Source organism: Platalea leucorodia (genome assembly GCF_965183815.1).
Source record: "Platalea leucorodia genome assembly, chromosome: 5".
NCBI classification, from domain to species: Eukaryota; Metazoa; Chordata; class Aves; order Pelecaniformes; family Threskiornithidae; genus Platalea; species Platalea leucorodia.
The window spans coordinates 70,533,066-70,554,125 of record NC_138827.1 but is presented as its reverse complement, the minus strand read 5'-3'; the positions used below and the strand labels follow the sequence as shown (position 1 = coordinate 70,554,125).

At 41.0% G+C, this 21,060-nt stretch overlaps 1 protein-coding gene across 1 annotated transcript in view; it reads right to left on the bottom strand.

Annotated features, from left to right (window-relative positions):
• The window catches only part of PLCL1 (phospholipase C like 1 (inactive)), a gene marked incomplete at its 5' end in the record, with an annotated part of 205,829 nt that extends 185,095 nt beyond the window's left edge, over positions 1–20,734 (bottom strand). Inside the window, one exon of the mRNA XM_082314693.1 lies at positions 20,462–20,734. Within this exon, the coding sequence (XP_082170819.1) occupies positions 20,462–20,734 (273 nt within the window). The remainder of the gene's footprint in view (positions 1–20,461) is intronic.
• Positions 20,735–21,060: the final 326 nt, after the last annotated feature.

Genomic DNA, 21,060 nt, shown 5'->3' with positions numbered 1-21,060 from the left:
AGCTGATATTTCTTCACTTTTTAAAAAAAAAAAGAAATGAAAGCTTTTACATGCAAAAAAACTCAGGAGAATGAGTGTCAGGAAGAAATTAAACCAGGCTCAATTGCATAATTTTCAGTTCTCACTGCTACTCATGCTAAACTACAGCCTCCAGACCTGGGTTTTGATTTATGTAGGGAAAAAAGAACACATGTTGCAAATGCATGTGGGCTTAAACATCTCTGCGTGCTGGCCTACTGCATACGTACAGAGGATGACTTCTGGGCCATCTATACCTGAAATAAACCTGCAAAGCAAGGTGATGAATACAGAGAATGACATTATTACCGTAAAAATGTTTCAGTGCTTGGTTCTACAGGCCCTGGTCAACACTTCTGTCAAGCTCTGCTCCAAACAAGTCCAGAGATGAGAAAATAAAATAAGAGCAATACCTTGTGTGTGACACTTCACTCCCCCTTTTGTATGTTTCAGCAGCTTCAGGCAGAGTAGCTAGACTGCGTACTTCTCCCATATATGCTGTGGGAAGCAGTGGTACAAGGGAAAACACAGTACTGAATCCTCCCTCCCTCCAGGAGGCCCAGGCAGAATCTAGCTCACAGCAATGTTCAGCCACAATCCTGCAATTAGCTACATGTACGCTTAACTTGCGATTACCAAGGGTCTTGCTGATACATGGCAGGAAAACAATGGGCTCATAGGATCACAGCATTAATGGGTCTGAAGAAAACTTACAACCAAGAATACGATTTATAGTTATTTCTTTCATCAAGCAGTTCATGCTATGAAAGTGTCACTTTCAACACTCAAACCCCATTGAAACCTGGGCTGCACTAATTCAGGGTCCGCCCAGTGCTTTTCATATACCTTGTAATTACACCTTCTAATGAGATTATTTTTCAGTGAGATCTTATTTAGATGTGACAACCCACTAAAATAAAGGTTTTTCAGTAGATGAGACCCTCTTATAGATAAAAGAATCTCTGAAGAATAAAACAGGTTACCAATTCAGAATCTGTATTTTCTGGCAATATATAAGTTTATATCCAATACATAATATGCAATATCCAGAATAACGGCTGTTTGGTGCCCAACAACAAGCATATTTCTTTTGGTGGTCTCTCTTGTGGGAGAAGGAGGTTTCACCAACCTGAAAGTCTCAAGAGTTTTGAGAAAGTAATCTACCTTTTCTATAGAAGCACATATGTCAAAGTATTTTGCAAAAGCAGCATGAATAGCTATTTCATAGACAGCAGATTTCCGTTCCCATAGTTGTAACGTTATAAAACAAGATATATTTGAAAAATAAAACAGAACTACACAGATTTTAAGTAGAATAACTTGCTGACTTTTGGTAACAGTAGCCTCTAAGGAATTATATTTTTGCTTGGCTGCAGAAGTGATCATTCTGAAATCCCTTTCAATTTGTATCCAAAGTAAACCTCTTAGGAAATTTTATTTCCCCTCCTAAAAATTGCAGGTTGAGACTTCTCTATCACTTGTCAAGCACATTATTCAAATAACTCATTACATTGTTCAATCACTGCAGCTCTTGCCATTGTTTTCTATAAAACTGATTAGCATAATACTACCTGTATCCTTCAGTTATTTTCCTCATCCATTTAAGTATGGATAATTTAAATCTGAGAATATTTTCAGCCTAGTATTTTTCTTTATAGTCAGAAATTATAATTTATAGGACCCATAAAATATAACACAATTTGGAGGCTTCTTTCCAGAATAATGGAGTATTAACAGTACTGGCAAATTTCAAAGGGAACGTAGGAAGACAACTAAATTCATCTTTGATACAACTCCACAGGGCAGAGCAGGAAAGAATGAAACGACGGGCAGTTCTGATTCCCTACACTGCAGCGGGAGGTCTCAATTTCAGGAACTGGCAATCAAGAGTGTGTATGTGAAATGTCTTTTCCCCTCGGTTCCATCCTTTCTTTGGGTGGATTTCAGCACATCCGCAGAAGTCCTCTTCCTCACAGAGAGGGCAATTTTACATTGGCATCATATTACTTTAAAAAAAATAAAAAAATAAGAGAAGGTGAGGAGGGCCATCCTTCAAAAGCAACAAACTGAGTAGTTCAGACTTGAGACATAGAATTAAAACCATGGGACAGGAAGAGGATTGGTCCTCTAACTGAAGGATTCCCAAAAAGCCAAGAAATTAAGTTTCTAGCAAGGCCTCTGCCAAGAGTTATTTATGACCTGCCTGGATTGTCACACTGCCACACTGTATAGAGCAGCTCCAGGAGGGGAGGGGAGGTCCAAAGGGAAGGTGTCCAACCCAGTGAGAACATACAGATTCCAGCAGAGCCAACCAAATCCCAAGGTGAAATTGCTTCAGCCTTGCCAACAAAAACAAAAACAAAAAATGGTATTTCCAGTAACTGATGTCAGTAAAACAGTAAAGAACAATGAAGCTGAGAAACTTTCATTATTCCACTGAAAAAGGAAAATTCTAGGGCTAAAGGGATTCCATCAGTCTGGAAAAATAAGAAACCTAAATAGCTTCAGGACGCAGTCCAGCAAAACATGAATACTGAATACTAACTAGGATCAGCATCCAGGACTCTCTTCAGCTTTTCATGTTAGTTGGGAGAGTAATGTATGTATAATCTCCATCCTTATATGCAAACAGGAAGACTCATTTGCAGAAAGATAACAAGACATAAATATACTAAGATTTAAAACCAACTGTTGCTATAAGAGTACCTAACAACTTGTCGCACAAGCAATATTTGTCATATTTATGGCAAAGGTGTTAACATCCATTTCAGTAATGGCTATTCTGAAGGGAGCAATGCTTTCCCCCTGCAGTCACATAGATCGGACAGCCGTGGCCAGCGGGGAGACGGGCTATCCAGGCTGGGGCTGCAGCCGAGCAGCCCAGCACAAGAGACATTGCGTCCTCTTTAACCTCACTGTTAGCAAACACAGCAGAGAAAAATCTGACATCCTCAAAGCTGGATGGAGAAGAATTTCATTTCTTTTCTAATACAGTGGTTTAAAAGTCTCATCCTTCTGGAGAGTGATGCTCCTTCATCACAAAGACTCCTTTCTCATTCAGTAAAAGAATCTCCTTCCTGTCTTTTCTGTGCCTTCTCATTTCTTTCTTCAATCTTCTATTTTTAATCAGTGTTGTAGCCATACTGCTTTTTGGGAAGAAGCTTATAAAAAAACCCCTGAACTTCTATTGTACTGCATAGCGTTCTTGTAAATGTTAAAATTAGAGAGCGTCTGCCTGTCTTTCTCTTACCTTCAATCTTAAATGCACACAAAGCATTTTATCTTCTTTGTCCAACACCTTGTATTCCTTCCCAGAAAGACAAAGCACGGGGTTTTCATCTCTGAAATTATTGTTACACACCTGAACTAAAGACTCACCACTACATTATTATGGCAACAAAAATAATATAGCTTTAAACAGTACTATGGGGGTAAAAGAAATAAACACTAACTCCTACATGATCCAAAGTTAGTTTTCATGCAGAAACTGTCATTCCACATTCTGAAGTCTTGGACACTGGTGAAGCCTACTACAGAAAGAGTAATCACAGCTCCATACTTTTGTCAAATATAACACAAGTTTTAAAAAGCATGATTAAAAAAACACAAACCACGCTAACGCTCAACAAGTCTGCTGACAACACGATATCATCGCTCTTACTAGTCCGGTGTTAGTGCCACAGTGAACCGCTCCCACAAGTTTTGACAAACCCCGATATTGTAATGGTGATGCAAGGTGATCTCAGGCATAACCCCGAAAGCACTGAAAGGACTGGATCGATCCGTAGCTTTGAACTACTCAGGGACAGCACAGCAATAAGACTTAGCAGCTCAATGCATGAAGTCAAAACATATGTTATTGAGAGTTGAACCTGCACTAGAAGGGAATCACAATGACAATAAACTAAAAGCAGTATTTCTTCTGACAGTCATCAAATGGGATTTAATTTGGACTTTTATGTGTTGTTTTTACATCTTTAGTCAATTTGTCTTCCATTTCCCTAGAATTTCCCAGTGTAGAGCAAGGCCACAGATCAAAATCAAGCAGCAGATTCCGAGTTGACAGTAACAAGGTTATGGTGGATAGTGAGTGAAAAAAATATAAAGTCTGTATGTCTGAGTGAAAATTCACCGGTTGATCAACACCGCTGTGGCTTGACCAGCCCTTTGAAAAACAGCGAGCACATTCCCAATAGTTTCAAAGCAGCATAGATTTAATTCCAACATACAGGGCAAAAAACATTACTATGTGGACAAAAGGTTGCAGATGTATGTTTTTTAACTTGACAATGTAATTAATGATCCTCAGCATTAACTGATGACCATTTGATTTGCAATAAAATCAAATGTTCTATTTTTAAGTGGCAAGATAAGATTGAAAAAATAGGAAGGAGCGGAAGTATTTGATCACAAAATGATGTAAAGCAGCTATTTAAAAATTGCTGGCACACTCTGGCAAAGGTTAGAAATATTTAGTCAAGCCCTCATTAAGTCACACTGCAAGCTTTCTCCACTGCTCCCCTGCTCTACACATCCAGCCTATTCCCCCCCAGCTGGCAGACACATTCAACGATGCCAGGCTCCTCTGTTCCTGACTTCAAACACTGGACATTGGCTTCACAGAATGGACAAAGTATGGCTCAACAGGATGAAGCTTTCACACACAAATTACCCTTGCTTACAGAAAAAATTTATAGGAGAAATGTTATTCAAAAATTTGAACTGGATTCATGACATTTCCCCCTTCCCTGTGCCCCAGTCCAAGGGAAGAATTTTGTAGGTCCATCACAACCTTTGTAGTCTATATTAATAGATACTCCAATACCATCCTGTGTCTCCCTGTGTTTTGGCTCCGAGCATACACTACAGTAATTAATACAAGCAGAATCTTCTCCAGCAGCATATTTATATAGGATTACGTGGGAAAGGCCCCTGCAGTTAACCCTCTACAAGCTCTGCTTTCTCTTCTGGCCAAATAGTCTTTCCCCTACAAGCACACTATTGCACAACATACAACATACTTTGAAGTGAGCAGGAGGGGGGAATTATTTCCTAGGCTGTTCTCCTCCAGCTCTTTGAATGCTTCTAGGTGCAGTAATTTGGTAGTTAAACTTCTTGCTTTTCACACCTCCCAGAACAAAGTACAGTGGTGTCCTCAGGGAAGAGCGCGCTCAGACAGATCTGTAAAACCAAATATGAATCCATCATCGTAAGGAGTCAATTAATTAAGTAGCTAGGCATGGTGGAAGTGACCTGCTGGGAGAGACAGTGCTAAACTTCTCATGTAGTATACAAACTACGAAGAAAAAAACCTGGAGCAGTCAACAGCAAAGGAAGCATTAATCATTATTATCACTGGAAACACCATGAAGCTTATCTTAAAAGTTAAACAGCCACTTGAGAAGAGCAGCTATTCTCCCTAGTGCATTGCCTGGACTATTTCACAGCTATTGATCACTAAATCATCACAGAAAGAGATAAAAGCTTGGCATTCTTTGGTCGTTAGTGGCTGTCGTGGTTTAACTCCAGTTGGCAACTAAGTACCACACAGCTGCTCGCTCACCCTCGCCACCTCCCACCCTGGTGGGATGGTGGAGAGAATCAGGAGAAAAGAAAAAAAAAAAAAAGAATATACAAAACAAGTGATGCACAATGCAATTGCTCACCACCCGCTGACCAATGCCCAGCCCGTCCCCAAGCAGCGATAGCTGCTTCCTGGCCAGCTCCCCCAGTTTATGTACTGAGCATGACGCCATACGGTACGGCATAGCCCCTTGGCCAGTCTGGGTCAGCTGTCCTGGCTGTGCCCCCTCCCAGCTTCTTGTGCACCAGGCAGAGCACGGGAAGCTGAACTAGAACATCAGTGTGTTATCAACATTATTCTCATACTAAATCCAAATCGCAGCACTACACCAGCTACCAGGAAGAAAATTAACTCTGTCCCGGCTGAAACCAGGACAGTGGCTCATCTGACATCATTAGAAGCTCATTTAACAGCTCTGTAATGTGTCCAGCCATCTCAGGTCCTTCCAGAAGGATGCTTAATACCTCCCTGATGTCTGGAGTCTTGAAGGCTCGTGAAAGTAGCTTCTCCAGCCTTTTCTAGAAGGGATTGAAAATGATAATTGCAGTGGAACTGCCACTACCAATACAGCTGAGTGTGACAGGTACCCCAAATACTTTCTTGACGTAGTAAAATCTTTTACACAGCAACCAAAACATGCACTATACATGCAGTGGCAAAACACTAAAAAAAAACAAAACCAAAAGAAAAACAAAAACCACAGTATTTTCAAAAACATGGAAGAGGGAGGAAATCTTCAAGTTTTGCAACAGAGCAAAATCTGGTGTACAGATTAATGAATAGCCAAGACTCCTAACTAAGTAGTAACTGGTGATATCAAGTTACACAAACACGCAGCATGTTTACATCTTTTCTACAATATTATTCTCTTTCATATTGTTTACCTCCATATTTGCATTCATCCATTAACTACTTGGTCGGAGCATAATAAACACAAAGGGGTAATGCAATGTTATACCCAAACACTGCCCATGGATTCAGATATCAACCCAATGTAACTGGAAATGTACACAGTTCCTGAAGGGAAAATGCACTATCATCAACAGCCACTAAAAATACAGATAGGCATGACAACCAACCAATTAAAAAAACCAAAACAAACAACAAAGCAGAAAAAAAGCAAACACCAAGCCAAAAACAAAAAAAAACAAAAACAAACAGATTCATGTACTGTTTTATTAACTCAACGGTATAGTTGACATTTTATATACACAGTCAGGAAGAGTAAAGAACAATTTCCACTGTCCAAACTGCAAGTAACTGGTATTTTTCCATAGGGGCATTCATTGGTCCTATCCTGAAAGATGCCATTCATTTACAATTGCCAATATTCAGCACTCATTAAGATAATGTTCACTTCTGATACCAAGAGTTTTGCCAAAGGTTCCTTAATAGTCTTTTCTACCTAAATACAGTATGGATCAAATCCTGCTTTGATGCAACAGGCCTAAATAAGAATAAATGAAGTCTCAGGCCTGCAACACCTCTGCGCAAGCAATTCTGTTGGCATGAGGGAGTGCTCTGTATTGCAGTTTGCCAGGGCAGCACAAGATAGTCTGCACCTCTCTTCCTCAGAGAGCAACACAAACAGCAGCTTTTTGCAGAAACCACCAGCTCAGGCTGAAGATAAGCACACCAGTTTTCCAGCAAACCCACCGCCCTATGGATGCAACATTTGCTCTTTTCCATTCTCTGGTTGTTCTGACACTTTTTTCATCTCCATCTTACAAAAAAAGGGCCCTTAGCCTTTGTCCACACAGAAACTTATTTTAATTAAGAATTAATGTGAATTGCTATATAGACAACCTAGTACCAGCTTTAGTATAGCTAACTCCTGATGACCATCTGTTTAAAAATCGAGACTTGTCTATACACAATTTCTTTTAAAAAAAAAAATCCTTTTGAATAAACCATTGTAACTTGTATTTACAGTAGGCCAGAAAGAGTAGGAGATAGCTAAAAAAAAGTCCTTGCAATATAGGCAAATTATTTGGCAGTGTAAACCATACTTTGCTTCAACGCTGAATTAAAATAGTCTTTTTTCCTTTTGAAAAAAAGTTGTGTTTTGCAATAATTACCAAGTTTAGCTCTTGGGTTCACTAAAGGGAACAACTTTACCATTTACCCACTGCTAAAATTGTGTAATAATGCAAAAGTTAACTTAAAAGTCAATTTAACATGTTCTGTGAAGTTCTATTAACATGCAAAGTACATGTGATACATACATAGGTAGATGGATGGAAAGATAATGAACATAGTTGCACTTGCTCAGTTTCTTAGAACATACAGATACCCAGACATGTAAACACTTCAGTGTTTTCCTTGAATGATATTTGGAGAACTGTGCAATATGTGCTCCTGGCTGCAATATGCCACAACACAAGTTAGAGACATTCTGTGATCCCCGAGTAGGTGTACAGATAGGTAAACAAAGTAAATGGCATTTCAAATGAAATAAGTTCTGGATTATACCACATCTACACCACAAATGGTGCAAATAAATGGTGCATCCCAGCAGGGTCATGTCTTTTGCCTCACAACTGGTCAAACAAAACAGAAAATGCTGCAACCTTTTTACGTTAGAAAGACGATCTTTCCTCTCCTCGCCTAGTGAACAGAACACTGTGCCCACACTGTTCCTTTCAAATCCTCAAATTTCTAAAAACGATGCCAAATACACTTGCAGTAGGATACAGCTCAGTTTATTCAAGCTGAGAGCTGAGTATCTTTGGAGAAGTTAAAAGCTGGTCTGAAGGAAATATGCAGTTCCCTCTTTGCAAAGAAGGGATATGTGGAAGCCAGACACTAGCTATATGCCAATTTTCTTAGGAAAGCTAAGAAAAATGTATGGTCTCCTATTTGGAAAGCAAGGTACTGCTATAGGATCCAAGTGTACTGTTAAGCTTTGGGGTTTTTACTTCACAGAATATAAGTCCCGGTTCTTTGAAAAGCAACAAAACTCCTCTCTTCTCCAGACATCAAAGGCGCTGCCACAAGTGGGCACCATCAAGGTGCAACTTGCCAGCACCTCGCTTCTCTGCACTGCTCTGCAGTCGCCCCGCTCCACATGCTCTCTGTTCCTCTTCCAGTCTCATCTCTTCTTGGTAAATGGGATCATCCGTCCAGCATCAGCTCACAGCTAAATGTCAGTCTGGGCACCTCAGAAAGGTGAGGCACCTCTTCACCTCAGAAAGGTGAGCTCTTCGGGCAAAGGGACAGTCCTCTTAATGACTCTGCAGCAGTCACAAGATTTCATCACAAGTGTGTGTATGTCAGCATTTCACAGCACATGGGACATTGTTACAGTAAGAGATACTTACAGTCTTTACACTGATCAAAGCTAATGAGGATATTAACCCCATTTCATGAAATTAACCTTTTTTCCTGTCACTTAAGCTTTACCTCCTCCCCACACCCACGCTCTGCCAGCAAGGCTACTGAGCCTACGCAAAGGACGCTGCTTAACACAGTCACATTTCACTCTCCCAAGCAAAAAAATTTACTTATCTTCCCCCTCTACTGTTGCAACCCAGCTTCTTCTGCAGAAATACACTACAGCCCTTGGACTGGTCTATGTAATCAATGCTCAGGATGAGAATCTAACATAATTTAAGTAATTATAATGGTTAAAAAAAGGCAAGTCTTCCAAGTCAGGAGGTATTGCTGCAGGGAACGCTACTTCGTGGTGACCAAGGGTACCAGGAGAATGTTCTCTATGAACAGGCTATGATTTGATCTCAATGAGATTTGGATCAGTCCGTTGAAATTAATTACTTCTAAGCACTATTCCTGTCCATCAGACTCGTGTATCTCACCACTATGTATGACGGTGCCTCCCTCTCATCCGTAAAGATGTAGAAAAACAAAGTATTGAATGTGAATGGAATTGTTAACATGCATTCAGCACACAGACCCCACAGCAGCACTGGCAAGCAAATAATAAACAAATGCACTTGCTGTGAGTTAAGTCATCTCTTTTTTTTTTTTCCTCAGCTCTAATAGCAGCTTACTCTTTTTTATGTTTCTAATAAGAACAACCGTTATCTGGAAACAGCCCCTTAAAGTTCATTCTCCAGCAGTAATGTCATTCAGGTTTAAAGTAATACAGTTTTGCCAAACAAACTTCACCTAGCTCAAAGTAGGATCAGCATAACAAAATTAATAACATTTTCAGTCTTTAAGAGCCTGAAAAAGAAAATGTTAAAAGTAAAATAACAGGGTATTTGTGTTCAACTCAATCCTTCCTCCATCGATGGCAATGGGAAAATTGCCACTGGTTTCAGAGACTGCAGAAACTATGTTTATACTCAAAATCTGCATTGCTTTAGGGAGCAACTGCCACTGTGAATCATAACACTCTGAGAAAGAAATTCACAAGCTATATATGACTTGCATTTCCAAATCATACGCAAGTACAACCAATTTTATGTAACACTAGAAGACGAGACTTCCTTCAGGATACATCCATACATGTTTCCCAGAACAAATCTGTGTTTACCGCAGCGCCAAGACTCGGGTGTTACCCACAGAGCGAGGCCGGCCCCCGCAGACCTCACGCGCCGCGTTCCCACTGAAGGCTGTGCAGCTTCCAGGCACTCTCCGGGACTGGGCTCCATCTACCACAGAACGTTTGCAGAAAGTCTTTTTTCATATGTTTAATGAATTCCGACGTCTATTTTTTAGCCAGTGCTCACAGAATTTTTTATTACAGTATTTATATGAGGTAGCCTGGAGGTGTGTCATACTCCAATGGAATATAATACTTTTATTAAACTATTACATTTCTTAAATTAATTTAATAAGCTCCTACATAATCTCATTTGGAAAAAGAAAGGAGATCTTACAGTAATTCATTCATAATGCTCTCTCCTGATAGCTCTGGCTTGGAGATCAGCAGTCACTTTAGCTGAACAAAATGCAACTTAAGACTGACTATTCTGACTATATCAGATAGATATAGCAGATATTTATGAAAATTGTTAGAAAATTAAATTAAAAGAACAACAACAAAAAAAAATTGCATGGCTCCTCCAAAGAAAAGCACAGCTTATAAAAAAATTTAATGCAAGAACCCAGAATTCATCTACATTTACAATGAGAGTTGCCTATACTGTATTTTGCAAGGGTCTTCTTAAGAGAAAATCTAATGTTAAGTAAAACATGATGCCTTTTATTCTTCTATACAAATAGCAACAGTAGGCTAAAACTGACAGAATCCACCAAGAATATCTCTACTCTCAAAAAATTATCCTGACAACAAAAACGAAATTAAAACGCCACTGTGATATTAACTTACAATGGTAAAACTTGCCTAAATGCTATGGGGGTGTGGAAAGCTTAATAGCAGATGTCCAAATGGCTTTGGAGTTGCCCCAGAATGGGTGGCGAGGTTCACTCAGGAAGAGAGGGATGCAAGGAATTAGATTCAGCCAGTGAGCTGTCAAGAGCAGGACCAAGGCAGCCCTCGCTCATCCTCCTCTTGTTCCCTCCACCAGAGCTGCCATAAGTGCTTGTGACAAAAAAAGACCCTTTGGCCTCCTGGCAGCTACCTTCTGACCTCTTGCAGGCCCCCCCACTCTACCCCAAAACTTTACATCATTCAGCTGCCACTCCCCTTAAATATTCACATACCTGTAGCTTCGTACATGCCCAAGAGACCACTATACCAGAGCAACTGAGCTCAGGCAACAAACTGTTGTTTTTATGCCCTGCACAACTTTCCCTATAGGGAAGCTCAGCACTGGGTCTGCAAATGAGATCCCCGTGGCTGTGCTCGAAGCTCTTGCTCGAGTCCTGGTTACTGCCCTTCGCCTTGTCCCTACCTCGTTTGCGCACTCCTGGCTGACTCCACCGCCCAAGCTCCCAGCCAGGCTCCCCAGCTTTATTTCAGCCTTGCCTGCTCCCTGTGACAGCCTCCCCTCCCAGCAGCGTTTGGATTATGCATAATTCAATTTTCTGAAATTCACTTGAGCTTCTAGACATGCTTTCACCGTGCTCTGCTCCATGGTTTTCCCGGTTACTTGAGCACTAGCATCTGATTCCTGATTGAAGAGTTATACTTCCTATTGCTATTTACTTCCTTTTTCTTGCAAACATGGTATAGCTAACATTCTCCTGCGGTCACTACAGCACACATACCCCTCAAAATATATTGACTTTGCAGTAGATCCAATGTTACAGAATTTCTTAAATTCATGGGATCTTCTCATCAATACTCCTAGCAGAAGTTTTTGTTAGGGTGGTTCTTTTGGTTTGTTTGGTTTTTTTAAGCAGATACACTTTCTAGGAGATGCATCAACACAAAACACAGAGAAAGGTACATGAGCATACACAAAAGGAAGATGGATACAGCCATGTTTGCATAAGCAACGGGCCTCTCAACCCACAAATGCACCCTGCCTTTTATTTAAGCAACTCCTTTTTCTGTTGCGTTTTCCCCCCAAACTATCTGAAAGAGCTAAGTAAAATAAAAAATTTTTGTAGCTTACAATCAAAACAGATTAGCAATCCATCAAAACTGCCTAATGAATCAAAAACATACTATGCCTACCTATAATACAATACAGGTAATTAGATCCAAATTATGCTGGGAGGATCGCTGCTCAGCATAACTTGACAGACTTGGGGTCCATAAAATAATAAACCATGAGCACTATACTTTATCTGATTCTAGACTTATTTGAAAGGTATGTAGTTAAGTAGCCAGCTTCAGACTGAATAGATACCAGAGATTCTTATTGCCCATTCAGAAGTTGTATCCAAGTTACCGAAACAAATTTCCAGTAAAGAATAATGATTTTTGGAGTCCTAATTATCCACCACCCTGCTTCTTCTGTAGTCACTTACACCCATGCAAATCAATACATGACAACTTTGCAGTACTCAAACTACTTTCTACTTCGTATGAATCCCTGAACAAGGTACTGGGAAGCAAAGACGTGCTCCTTTTGCCCCTTGAAGAAGTACTAAAGCAGCATGACACAGGTCAACTAGGAGGGATGAGATCTAGCAGGATAGAGAACCTCTGGGGGATAACCAGTATGAATATAATGAATGTTTTCTGTAGCTGTTTTTGCTAGGATTATTCAAGACACGGTGTGAGTGTTAGTACTCCCCTGAACATGCAACTCAGGAGGAGAATCAAACCTTCACGGTATACGTTTACATCTAGAATATTTTTTAAAATCCTCTCAGTACAGCAGCAAAGTAGTAATACTTTGGTGTCAGTCACCTTTTAGACTTCAATGCACCCTTAAATAGGCACGTCACAATAACATTACCTGACACATACTGCCCGAAATAATCCCAAGACTAATTTTGTTGACGTAAGTGGCTCTGGAACAGGAATATTTTATCTCAGTTTGATTCCAGTTAATTATTTAAATTAGGGCCTGTACACAGTCTTAATGGTCGAAGACTTTCAACTTAATAAATACAGGGGTTAACAATGAACCATGACTAAATGAAGTTATTACAATAACCTCAGTAATTTAAACACGTTTCATGAAGGGGCTCAGTAATCACTAAAACTGCAAATTTCTGACATAAAAAGATTCCCCCAGAAGACCGTATTCTACATACGTAGGCTTCAAAACAAAAAATGTTTATGATTCGGAAAGATTTAAGAACAAGGCTTTGACCGTAAATACACTTCCACACCAATACGTACAAAGATATCAGTCTTCAGAACTTGTTAGTATTTGGTAAAGGCATGTAGCCTTTTGCAGAAATTAACTTTTTAATCAAGGCTGAGTAGTTCCTAAACTGTCATGCATTTCAAAACCTCCAAGTCTTATGGGCTAAAAGAAAAAAAATAAGCTAGAATGCATGTGTAAGAAAAAGTTATATTAATCATCATTCCGCATTTCTTAGAAAAATCACCAAGGTATTACCAAAAATTACCACCTACCAGGTGCATCCTGGAAAGAAAAAAAATATGCTGATTAGGGTTGTGAGCACGATCAGCTAAATGTTTCACCACAGAGGATGCATTATTGGTTCTACAGTAACTGCCTGAATTTTCACATCTACTGTGGGGAAGGACAGAAAAAAATATACCATTAACTCAAATAAAACATTTTTGTTACAGATGGAGTTGATCTCAGTGGAACTACAAAATGAATAAAACATTATCATAAGAAACTGGATTTGCATCTCTGCACAGATATGAAAACTTAGTTTTATTAACAGCTGTTTAACATATTTGGAAAAGAGTAGAAAGCATTCCTCCGCCGCTGCTCTACCCACCAGCGCCATTACCCCATCAGAACATTATTTTTAATTGTTATTTATGTACTTCTGCACAGTAGTCTTTGTGCATATAACATACTTTAAAAACAAATCAACCAGTATCACTAACTTCATCTCTTATTCCTGACCATAACAGCTCCTACCTCTTACCTAGAAAACCTATCAAACGACTTCCTGAAAAGACCTGCCAGAACTTGTGTCTGCAGATTGCCGGACTTGCTGGTATCCTACAGAAAGGACATTGTCCCACTAGTTTGAAAAAGGTCACCTTTAGGTAATTTCAGTGGAAGACATTCAAATAATCTTGACTATCATGATCCTGTATGGAAAGATACCACAAACACAATGCTATTATCCATCTCTACCCTCATGTTTAATGAGATCACTAGTCATGTGTTACATTCTGGGCTATATGGAATTGATTGACTCCAGAGTTAGCAGTCAGCATAACAGACAAATTTGCTATAAACTTTAACAGAAGCAATTTGCCCTGGATGTAGATTGTTGGGGTTGGGGTTTTTTTGGAAGTAGTAACTGAAGTTTACACAAGTCAGTGTAAAGGCTCTCATTGATTTTTAAGAGACTTTTAGCCAGGCCCCAAGTTCTCCTTGAGCAGAAGTTAACTTAAATAACTTTTTATTTGAGTGCAGAGATGGCTGGAAATCAGAATTATCATATTTTGTGGCAAATCCAACCATCAGAAACAGAAAGTCTAAATTAAACATGAAAAATGCCAAGAAATTGAATGGAAAGAAACCTTCACCTATTATTCATAGTTTGACTTGGGCACAAGATACATATTAAAATGCTCAGCAGCAAGTGTAAGTGACTCCAGGCCTGCACAAGAAATAAAATCTCTGCAAGAAACATTTCTGGCAAAACTTAAAACCCTGAAAGGCATAAGAAGCTAGGTGAGCCTTCAGGACAGCTTCATGGGACCCATATGCCCAAATCCTGCACCTGAATCCCATTAAGTCTTTGGTGGATTGTGGTTTCCATTGCTACAGATAATTATTATTAATAGCTTGACACAAAAAATTCCACAAGACCTAAATCCTTCTCCCTACAATGTTATCATCTTAGGCACAGCCATACTGGACCTACCAATGTTGCTTTGTTTTCAGGGAAGAGGTGGGGGTTAAACCCCAGTCTGAAATGCCCACTGCCCTCCACGAGAAAGTAGCTTAGTGATAAATGCAACGGTTCCATAGAAAAACTGTCCATCTTCAGTGATACTAACTACTGGATATAATTCATTTGACAAAAGCAGGTCTACAACCAGCGCAAGTTCTGTTCAAACCTGTCTTAAGTAGATGCTTATGAAAAAACAGTGGTGTATGGAATACAGGTGCAATGTTATGAAAATATTATAAAGACCACAAACAGCTATGCTGCAGCAATCCAAAAAAAAATCTCCAAAATGCTTCTCTTCTGTAAAGCTGGCAAAAAAAATAGAATTAATTCTAAATAACTCATTAACAAAGAAGATTCTTTCTGAAATTTTTACACTAGCAATAATGGAAAACAGTCTTCTGCATCTCTTAACAGTGTATTTAAGTTTTTCTTAACAAATAGATACCGGGTTAGATAAAGGTCAGTCTAGGCTGGTATCCCAGCTACAGAAGCACATGCATGGGGAGACACATAAGAAGCAGGAAAGTACAAAGTGATCAATCCTCCGCTATAGCTTCCCAGTGTTCAACCGCTTGTAGTTTAGGGACTTTCTAAGCCAGATGCTTTTGGTGCATTGTGAAGCTCTCCTCCATCAATTTGTCATTTTGAACCTGCTTGAACCCATTTACATTTCTGACTGCCACAGCTTTCTGTGGCTGTTAAGTGCACGATTTAATCACATGCTGCATCAGAAAATACTTTCATTTATTTTAAACCTGCTGCTATGTAACTATCACTGGATTTCCCCTACTTCACATTCTGTGAAAGAGAGTGAGTATCAGTTCCCTGTTTCTCTCTCCACAATGTTTGGGAATTTACATACATTAAAATATCACCTGCCAGCTACCTTTTTCCAGACCAATCTAATGAATTTCTCATTTTGTGGCAGTCTTTCCATGGCTAGACATGTTATTCTTGCCCTTCTCTAGACCTTTTTAGGCTCTACTGTATTCTTTAATGTATTCTCTACCTAAATGTTTTCCTCTTTTTCTGGGGTACTTATGAATATGCCAAAGAATGCAGCTGTGGTAAAATCACCAATGGGCTATCAACTAATTAATCAGCTTTAACGAATCTTACATAGTCATACTTTTAGATTATTAAGTAGCAACTATCTAAATGTAAGCTTACACAGCAAAAAGCTAAGTAAGAGTTACGGGAAAATCATTACAGTCCTGAAAAACTCTGCTGTCTTCTGAAAAAAACTCTTAAATAGTCATGTTGCATAGACAGATGTATCATGTATTTAAAACACTTAACTTCTGTCACCACACTTCAGAACACAAGCTGAAGGAAGCTAAGCCTCATTCTTTTTCATTGTAGGGTTGCTGTTTTTTTTAAAGCTAAAAACATCACTAGGATAAATACAACTTCTTGAAACAAGACAGCTGGCTATCTTGATATACTTCCACTGAAGAATTCAATAGCAAAACCCTAATCCTTGCAGTTCTTAGACTAGTAGTATATGACAGGCAAGGACAACTCAACTGGCTTTTAAAGAAAAAAAAAAAAATCTGTACATGAGACAGAAGCAAATAGTCTTTGGAAGAACTTCGGTGAAAGGTCTCATATCTCTACTGTGATTGAAGTTAAAGTCTGACTCTGCAGTTCCTACTTCAAGTTCACTTCATGGGCATAGTCTGCTGTTACTAACATAATGCAGAGCTGCATTATCTGCTACAGTATCTTGACACGAAGATCCGGGGGGGGGAAAAAAAAACAACCAACCAAACAAACAAAAAAACACATGGTCCCAAAAGTTTGTATTGCATGCAAACAAAGCAGAGAGACAAGCCTGGTAAGAAATGACAGGGAAGTATTTTGGTAAAAAGTTACAAAATATTTCAGTAGGCATTCCATAACAAATTACACAGCCTTCCTACCCGTTTATTAAAATGCCTGTACATTAAAATGTCAGAAGGAACACGCCAGAAGGAAAACAACATCAGTCAACTCTGTTTACAACGCCACACAGGAAGGCTTGCAAACCATTACATGTAAAAAAAGAACAAATCCAGTTCTTCAAGCACTGTCTTCCGTTCTCCTGACCTAAAAGCGGTTGCAATTAACATTTTATTTGCAAACAATTGGCCCTGGATTATTCACAAGAGAATTAAAAAAAAAAAAAATTGGAAACATTTGGCAAATAATTTAGCCAATGCATGGTGCATCTTTAGGCTTCTTCAAAAGCGGGTCGAGTTCTGTGGTCTCTTGCTCTTTCTCTCATTTTGTCTCCCGACCATTATACTCTGCTGACTTCAGGCTCCTCATGGCAAAAAACCTTTCTTGTTCCAGTTCTGTAGAAAGACCTTTACCTCTTCCTTGCATGAAAAAAAAAAAAAAAAAAAACCAAACCAAAACAAAAAAAAACCAACCAACAACTACTGCACATGCATTAGGGAAATTTTCTAAAGCACAAGAGTAGCTACAACTATTTCTCATTAATGCTATTTCACATCTACCTCAATCTACAAAGCTGTGAACATTAGCAAAGCAAAATGGGAATAAAAATATTCCAGCTACATTTTGCTCTTTTTATATAAATGAGTTCTCTTGTTTCTGAAGCCAAATATAGAGCACATGAATGCACTGAAGATTATCTAGAAGGGTTCATATTTTACTTGCACTACATGCTGCAGGTAATTTGCTGCAGGAAAGGTTTTCAAAGCAAGTCCCTGTTCAGTCCTTTATACTTCACAGTTACACTGTGGGTGCCAAAAAACTCCAATGTAAGCAAGTCTGGCTTCCATTGGAATTGTGCTCTCAGATGCTAACCTTGAAACTTGCAGAGTTCTAAAAGATAGCTGGGGAAAAATGCTGTTAAAAGTATACTTTGATCATCTAAATCTACAGAATTTTAACTTTCTGCTTAATTCAGCAAGACCACTCATGCTTAAAGTAAGCCTTTAAATAACTGGGAAAGAAATGGGAAAACAGGGCAAGAGTGTTCAACTCCTGCAGAATAAGAGCTTGCCCTGACTGTACCACTTCCATTGCTTTCTTGAACCCCCTTTTTCAGCTGGTAAGATCAGCTTAAAGAAAGCGACAGAATACTATTCTGACTATGGATTTATATGGACGTATAGACTTTTTAGAGTAAAATAATAAAACATTGCAAAATTAATTCCCCTGGAAAACATACAATGCTTAAACAGAACTCCTGCACTTTAAAGTCCTGACAAAACAGAAAAGGCAAAGTAAGTTGGGGGTTTTTATCTTAATTCCATCTAAAATTTGCATTCAATACCTGATGAACATTTCCTAGGACATCAGAAATTGCTGAAAGATGCAGACAAATAAATTATTTAATCCCTATCACAAGTTAAAAGTATTTCTTATTCACTGGTATAATGCCAAAGGAAAACTGTGATTCAAAATGCTTTTATACACCACCGAGACAACCTTGTGGGAAAATAAATATAATGCTCTGTATGGGGTCCCAACAGTATGCCTTAGAGATGCATAGCCTGCAAATTCTCAAGTTCAGATACCTGCTATCAGACACAACCATGTTATCTAATTTAATTCATCAGCTTAACAACTAAATTTAACATGACTTATGGCATTTTCCATTCCATTTCTATCATAAGACCATTCCAGACCCTTACAGTGATTGGAATAATTTTCTAGCTTCCAGACTGGATCTATGCATAGGCATCCTTTGTTCTAAAGGCAATGCTGTCCTAGAAATCAAGTTTTCCCTCATACAGTATTCAATCCATTGACCTTATCAGCCCATCCTAGTTATCCTTTGCACCTGCTCCAGTTTGAATGCACCATTCCTAAGCACAGGAAGCTGAGTTTACCCAGTATTTCAGATGAGGCCTTACCAGCTCCTTATGTAACGCCATTAATACTTTCTTATCTCTATCAGAAATCTCTCTGCTGATAAACACCATCTGAGGATGTATCTCAAGAAATTTCCTTCAGTTGGAGGACAGCTTGTTATCACTCTCAGCAGTATTGCTAAATATCAACATATAGTGAAAATGCTACCCAGTCATTAAAACTTATCTACCATTTGCGACATTAAAACATATCTACCACATAGAACTAGTATAGTCTGCAAAAACAATGACATGTTCTTTAATTTATATCCAAGACTGTATATTTTCAATTTGTGAAACCTTCACACAATTCCAAGCTAAAATACCATTTCCATACCCGAGCAACACTTACAGAACTTTGGTCCTGATTTAGTAAAGCATTTATGCATTTATGTAACTTCAGATTGGAAGCATTCCCATCACATTCACTGGATGCCTTCAGAAGGCTAAAACCACACTTCAGTGCTTTGTTGGACTTAATGGGTTAATATTTCAAGGTGGTACTTTCAAAGAATCCTCGAGGCTCTTTTGCACTTAACTACCTAGGTCTCCTCTGAATGTTAAAACTTTAAAATGCAAAAAGCAAATATTTTGTCTATCCATTCCTCCTTTGAATGGATATACCAAGCTCTAAGAGCTAAGCATGTGCTCTTAGCTTCTTGCCTTCAGCTAGAGCTCTACCCAGTGCCTTCACACATTTACAGAACTGAAGTCTGATTTTCCACTGTTCTCCCAATGCCTTCCAAGTGCAAATGACTACAAGAGGATCACGTGTGACCATATGCTAAATTAAGTTTGCCCAGGAGACTTCATTCATCATCTCCCCAGAAACTAGCGATCAGCCTACATACTCACAAGGAGATACCATTTAATTCGAAACCACGTAGTTTATTCTTAAAAATTAAACTGGGGGGAAAAAAAAAATAAACATAATCATAAGGCCATTTTCCTTACCAGATTATAACAAAGACTGAGGCTTTTAAGATCACGCCCGACCTGTTAGTTTCACATAGAGGGTGTTAAACACACGGTGCTGCTCCGTAGCAATCTGTACTACATTCAGCCTCCAAACACGCCTTCTGTTAATTTGTGACACTGCATATTTTGCTACCCAAGAGCAAAGAAAGCCATCGCTGTAGAAGCTATTTATTCTGCCTCCAGGTGCTTCATAAATATTAAATAAGAACAGATACGAGCTGCTACACAAAAACTTTACAACTCCGTAGGAAGCTGCCCCGCCGCGAGACCCACGGGGCCCGCAGGAGGGCGGGCGGGACCCCGGCACCTCTCAGCGGCGGCGGGAGCAGCACCCCGCCACAGGCCGGCTCCGGAGCCCGCTCCCCCGGGCCGACCCACCGGCCGGGCCCCCCGCGGGCACCCCCGCCAGCAGCCGCTCGGTCCGGGGACGCGCCTTCCCGCGGGGGGCTGCGGGGAGGCCGCGCCGCAGCCCCGCCGCCCTTCTTCGGTGCGGGCAGGGGACCCCACCCCACCTCACCTCTGCCCGCCCCGGCTCCCTCCCCGCCGGCCCGCGGGCAGGGGCGCACCGGGGGGCGGCTTCAGCCCGGGCAACCGGGCGGCGGCGGGACCCGCGGAAACTTCCCGCCCTTACCTTGATGATGCTGCTCCTCCGCGGGGTGGCCTTGGCCGCCTCCAGCAGGCAGGCGTCGGTGTCGGGCGCTGCCGCCGGTCCCAGGCTGCCGCCGGGGAAGCGCTCGGCGGCACCGACGGCCGAGACGCCGCTGCGGCGCCCCCGCCTCCTGCCCGCGGCCGCCGCCGGGGCGTCCAGCGAAGGCGGCTCGGGCTCCTCCTCGGCACGGTGAGCGGCGTCGGGAGGGGCACGGCCCGCCGCCGGCTGCTCCCTGCCGCCGGCAGCCTCTGCCATCGCCCCGCCGAGCGGTGTCAACTTCTCCGGGGCGCTGAGAGGGCGGGGGGGGAGGGCGGACACGGCGCACGCACGGACGGCGACCCGCGGCGCTCCCCTCACGGCACGGCGCCAACTTTCCTCGGAGGAGCCATGCCCGACCCCCGCAGCTGAGGGTGCCCGCGCGGGACCCCGCGGCGCCGGAGGAGCGGGGAGGGCGCGGGGCGGGGGGGCGGCGGTGCCGTGCGCCCGGCGGAGCGGGCGCGGCGGCGGCGGGAGCGCCGTACGGGCGGCGCGCGCGCAGGAAGTGCCGCCGCGGCACCGCTCTGTTGTGACAGGAGCCGGGC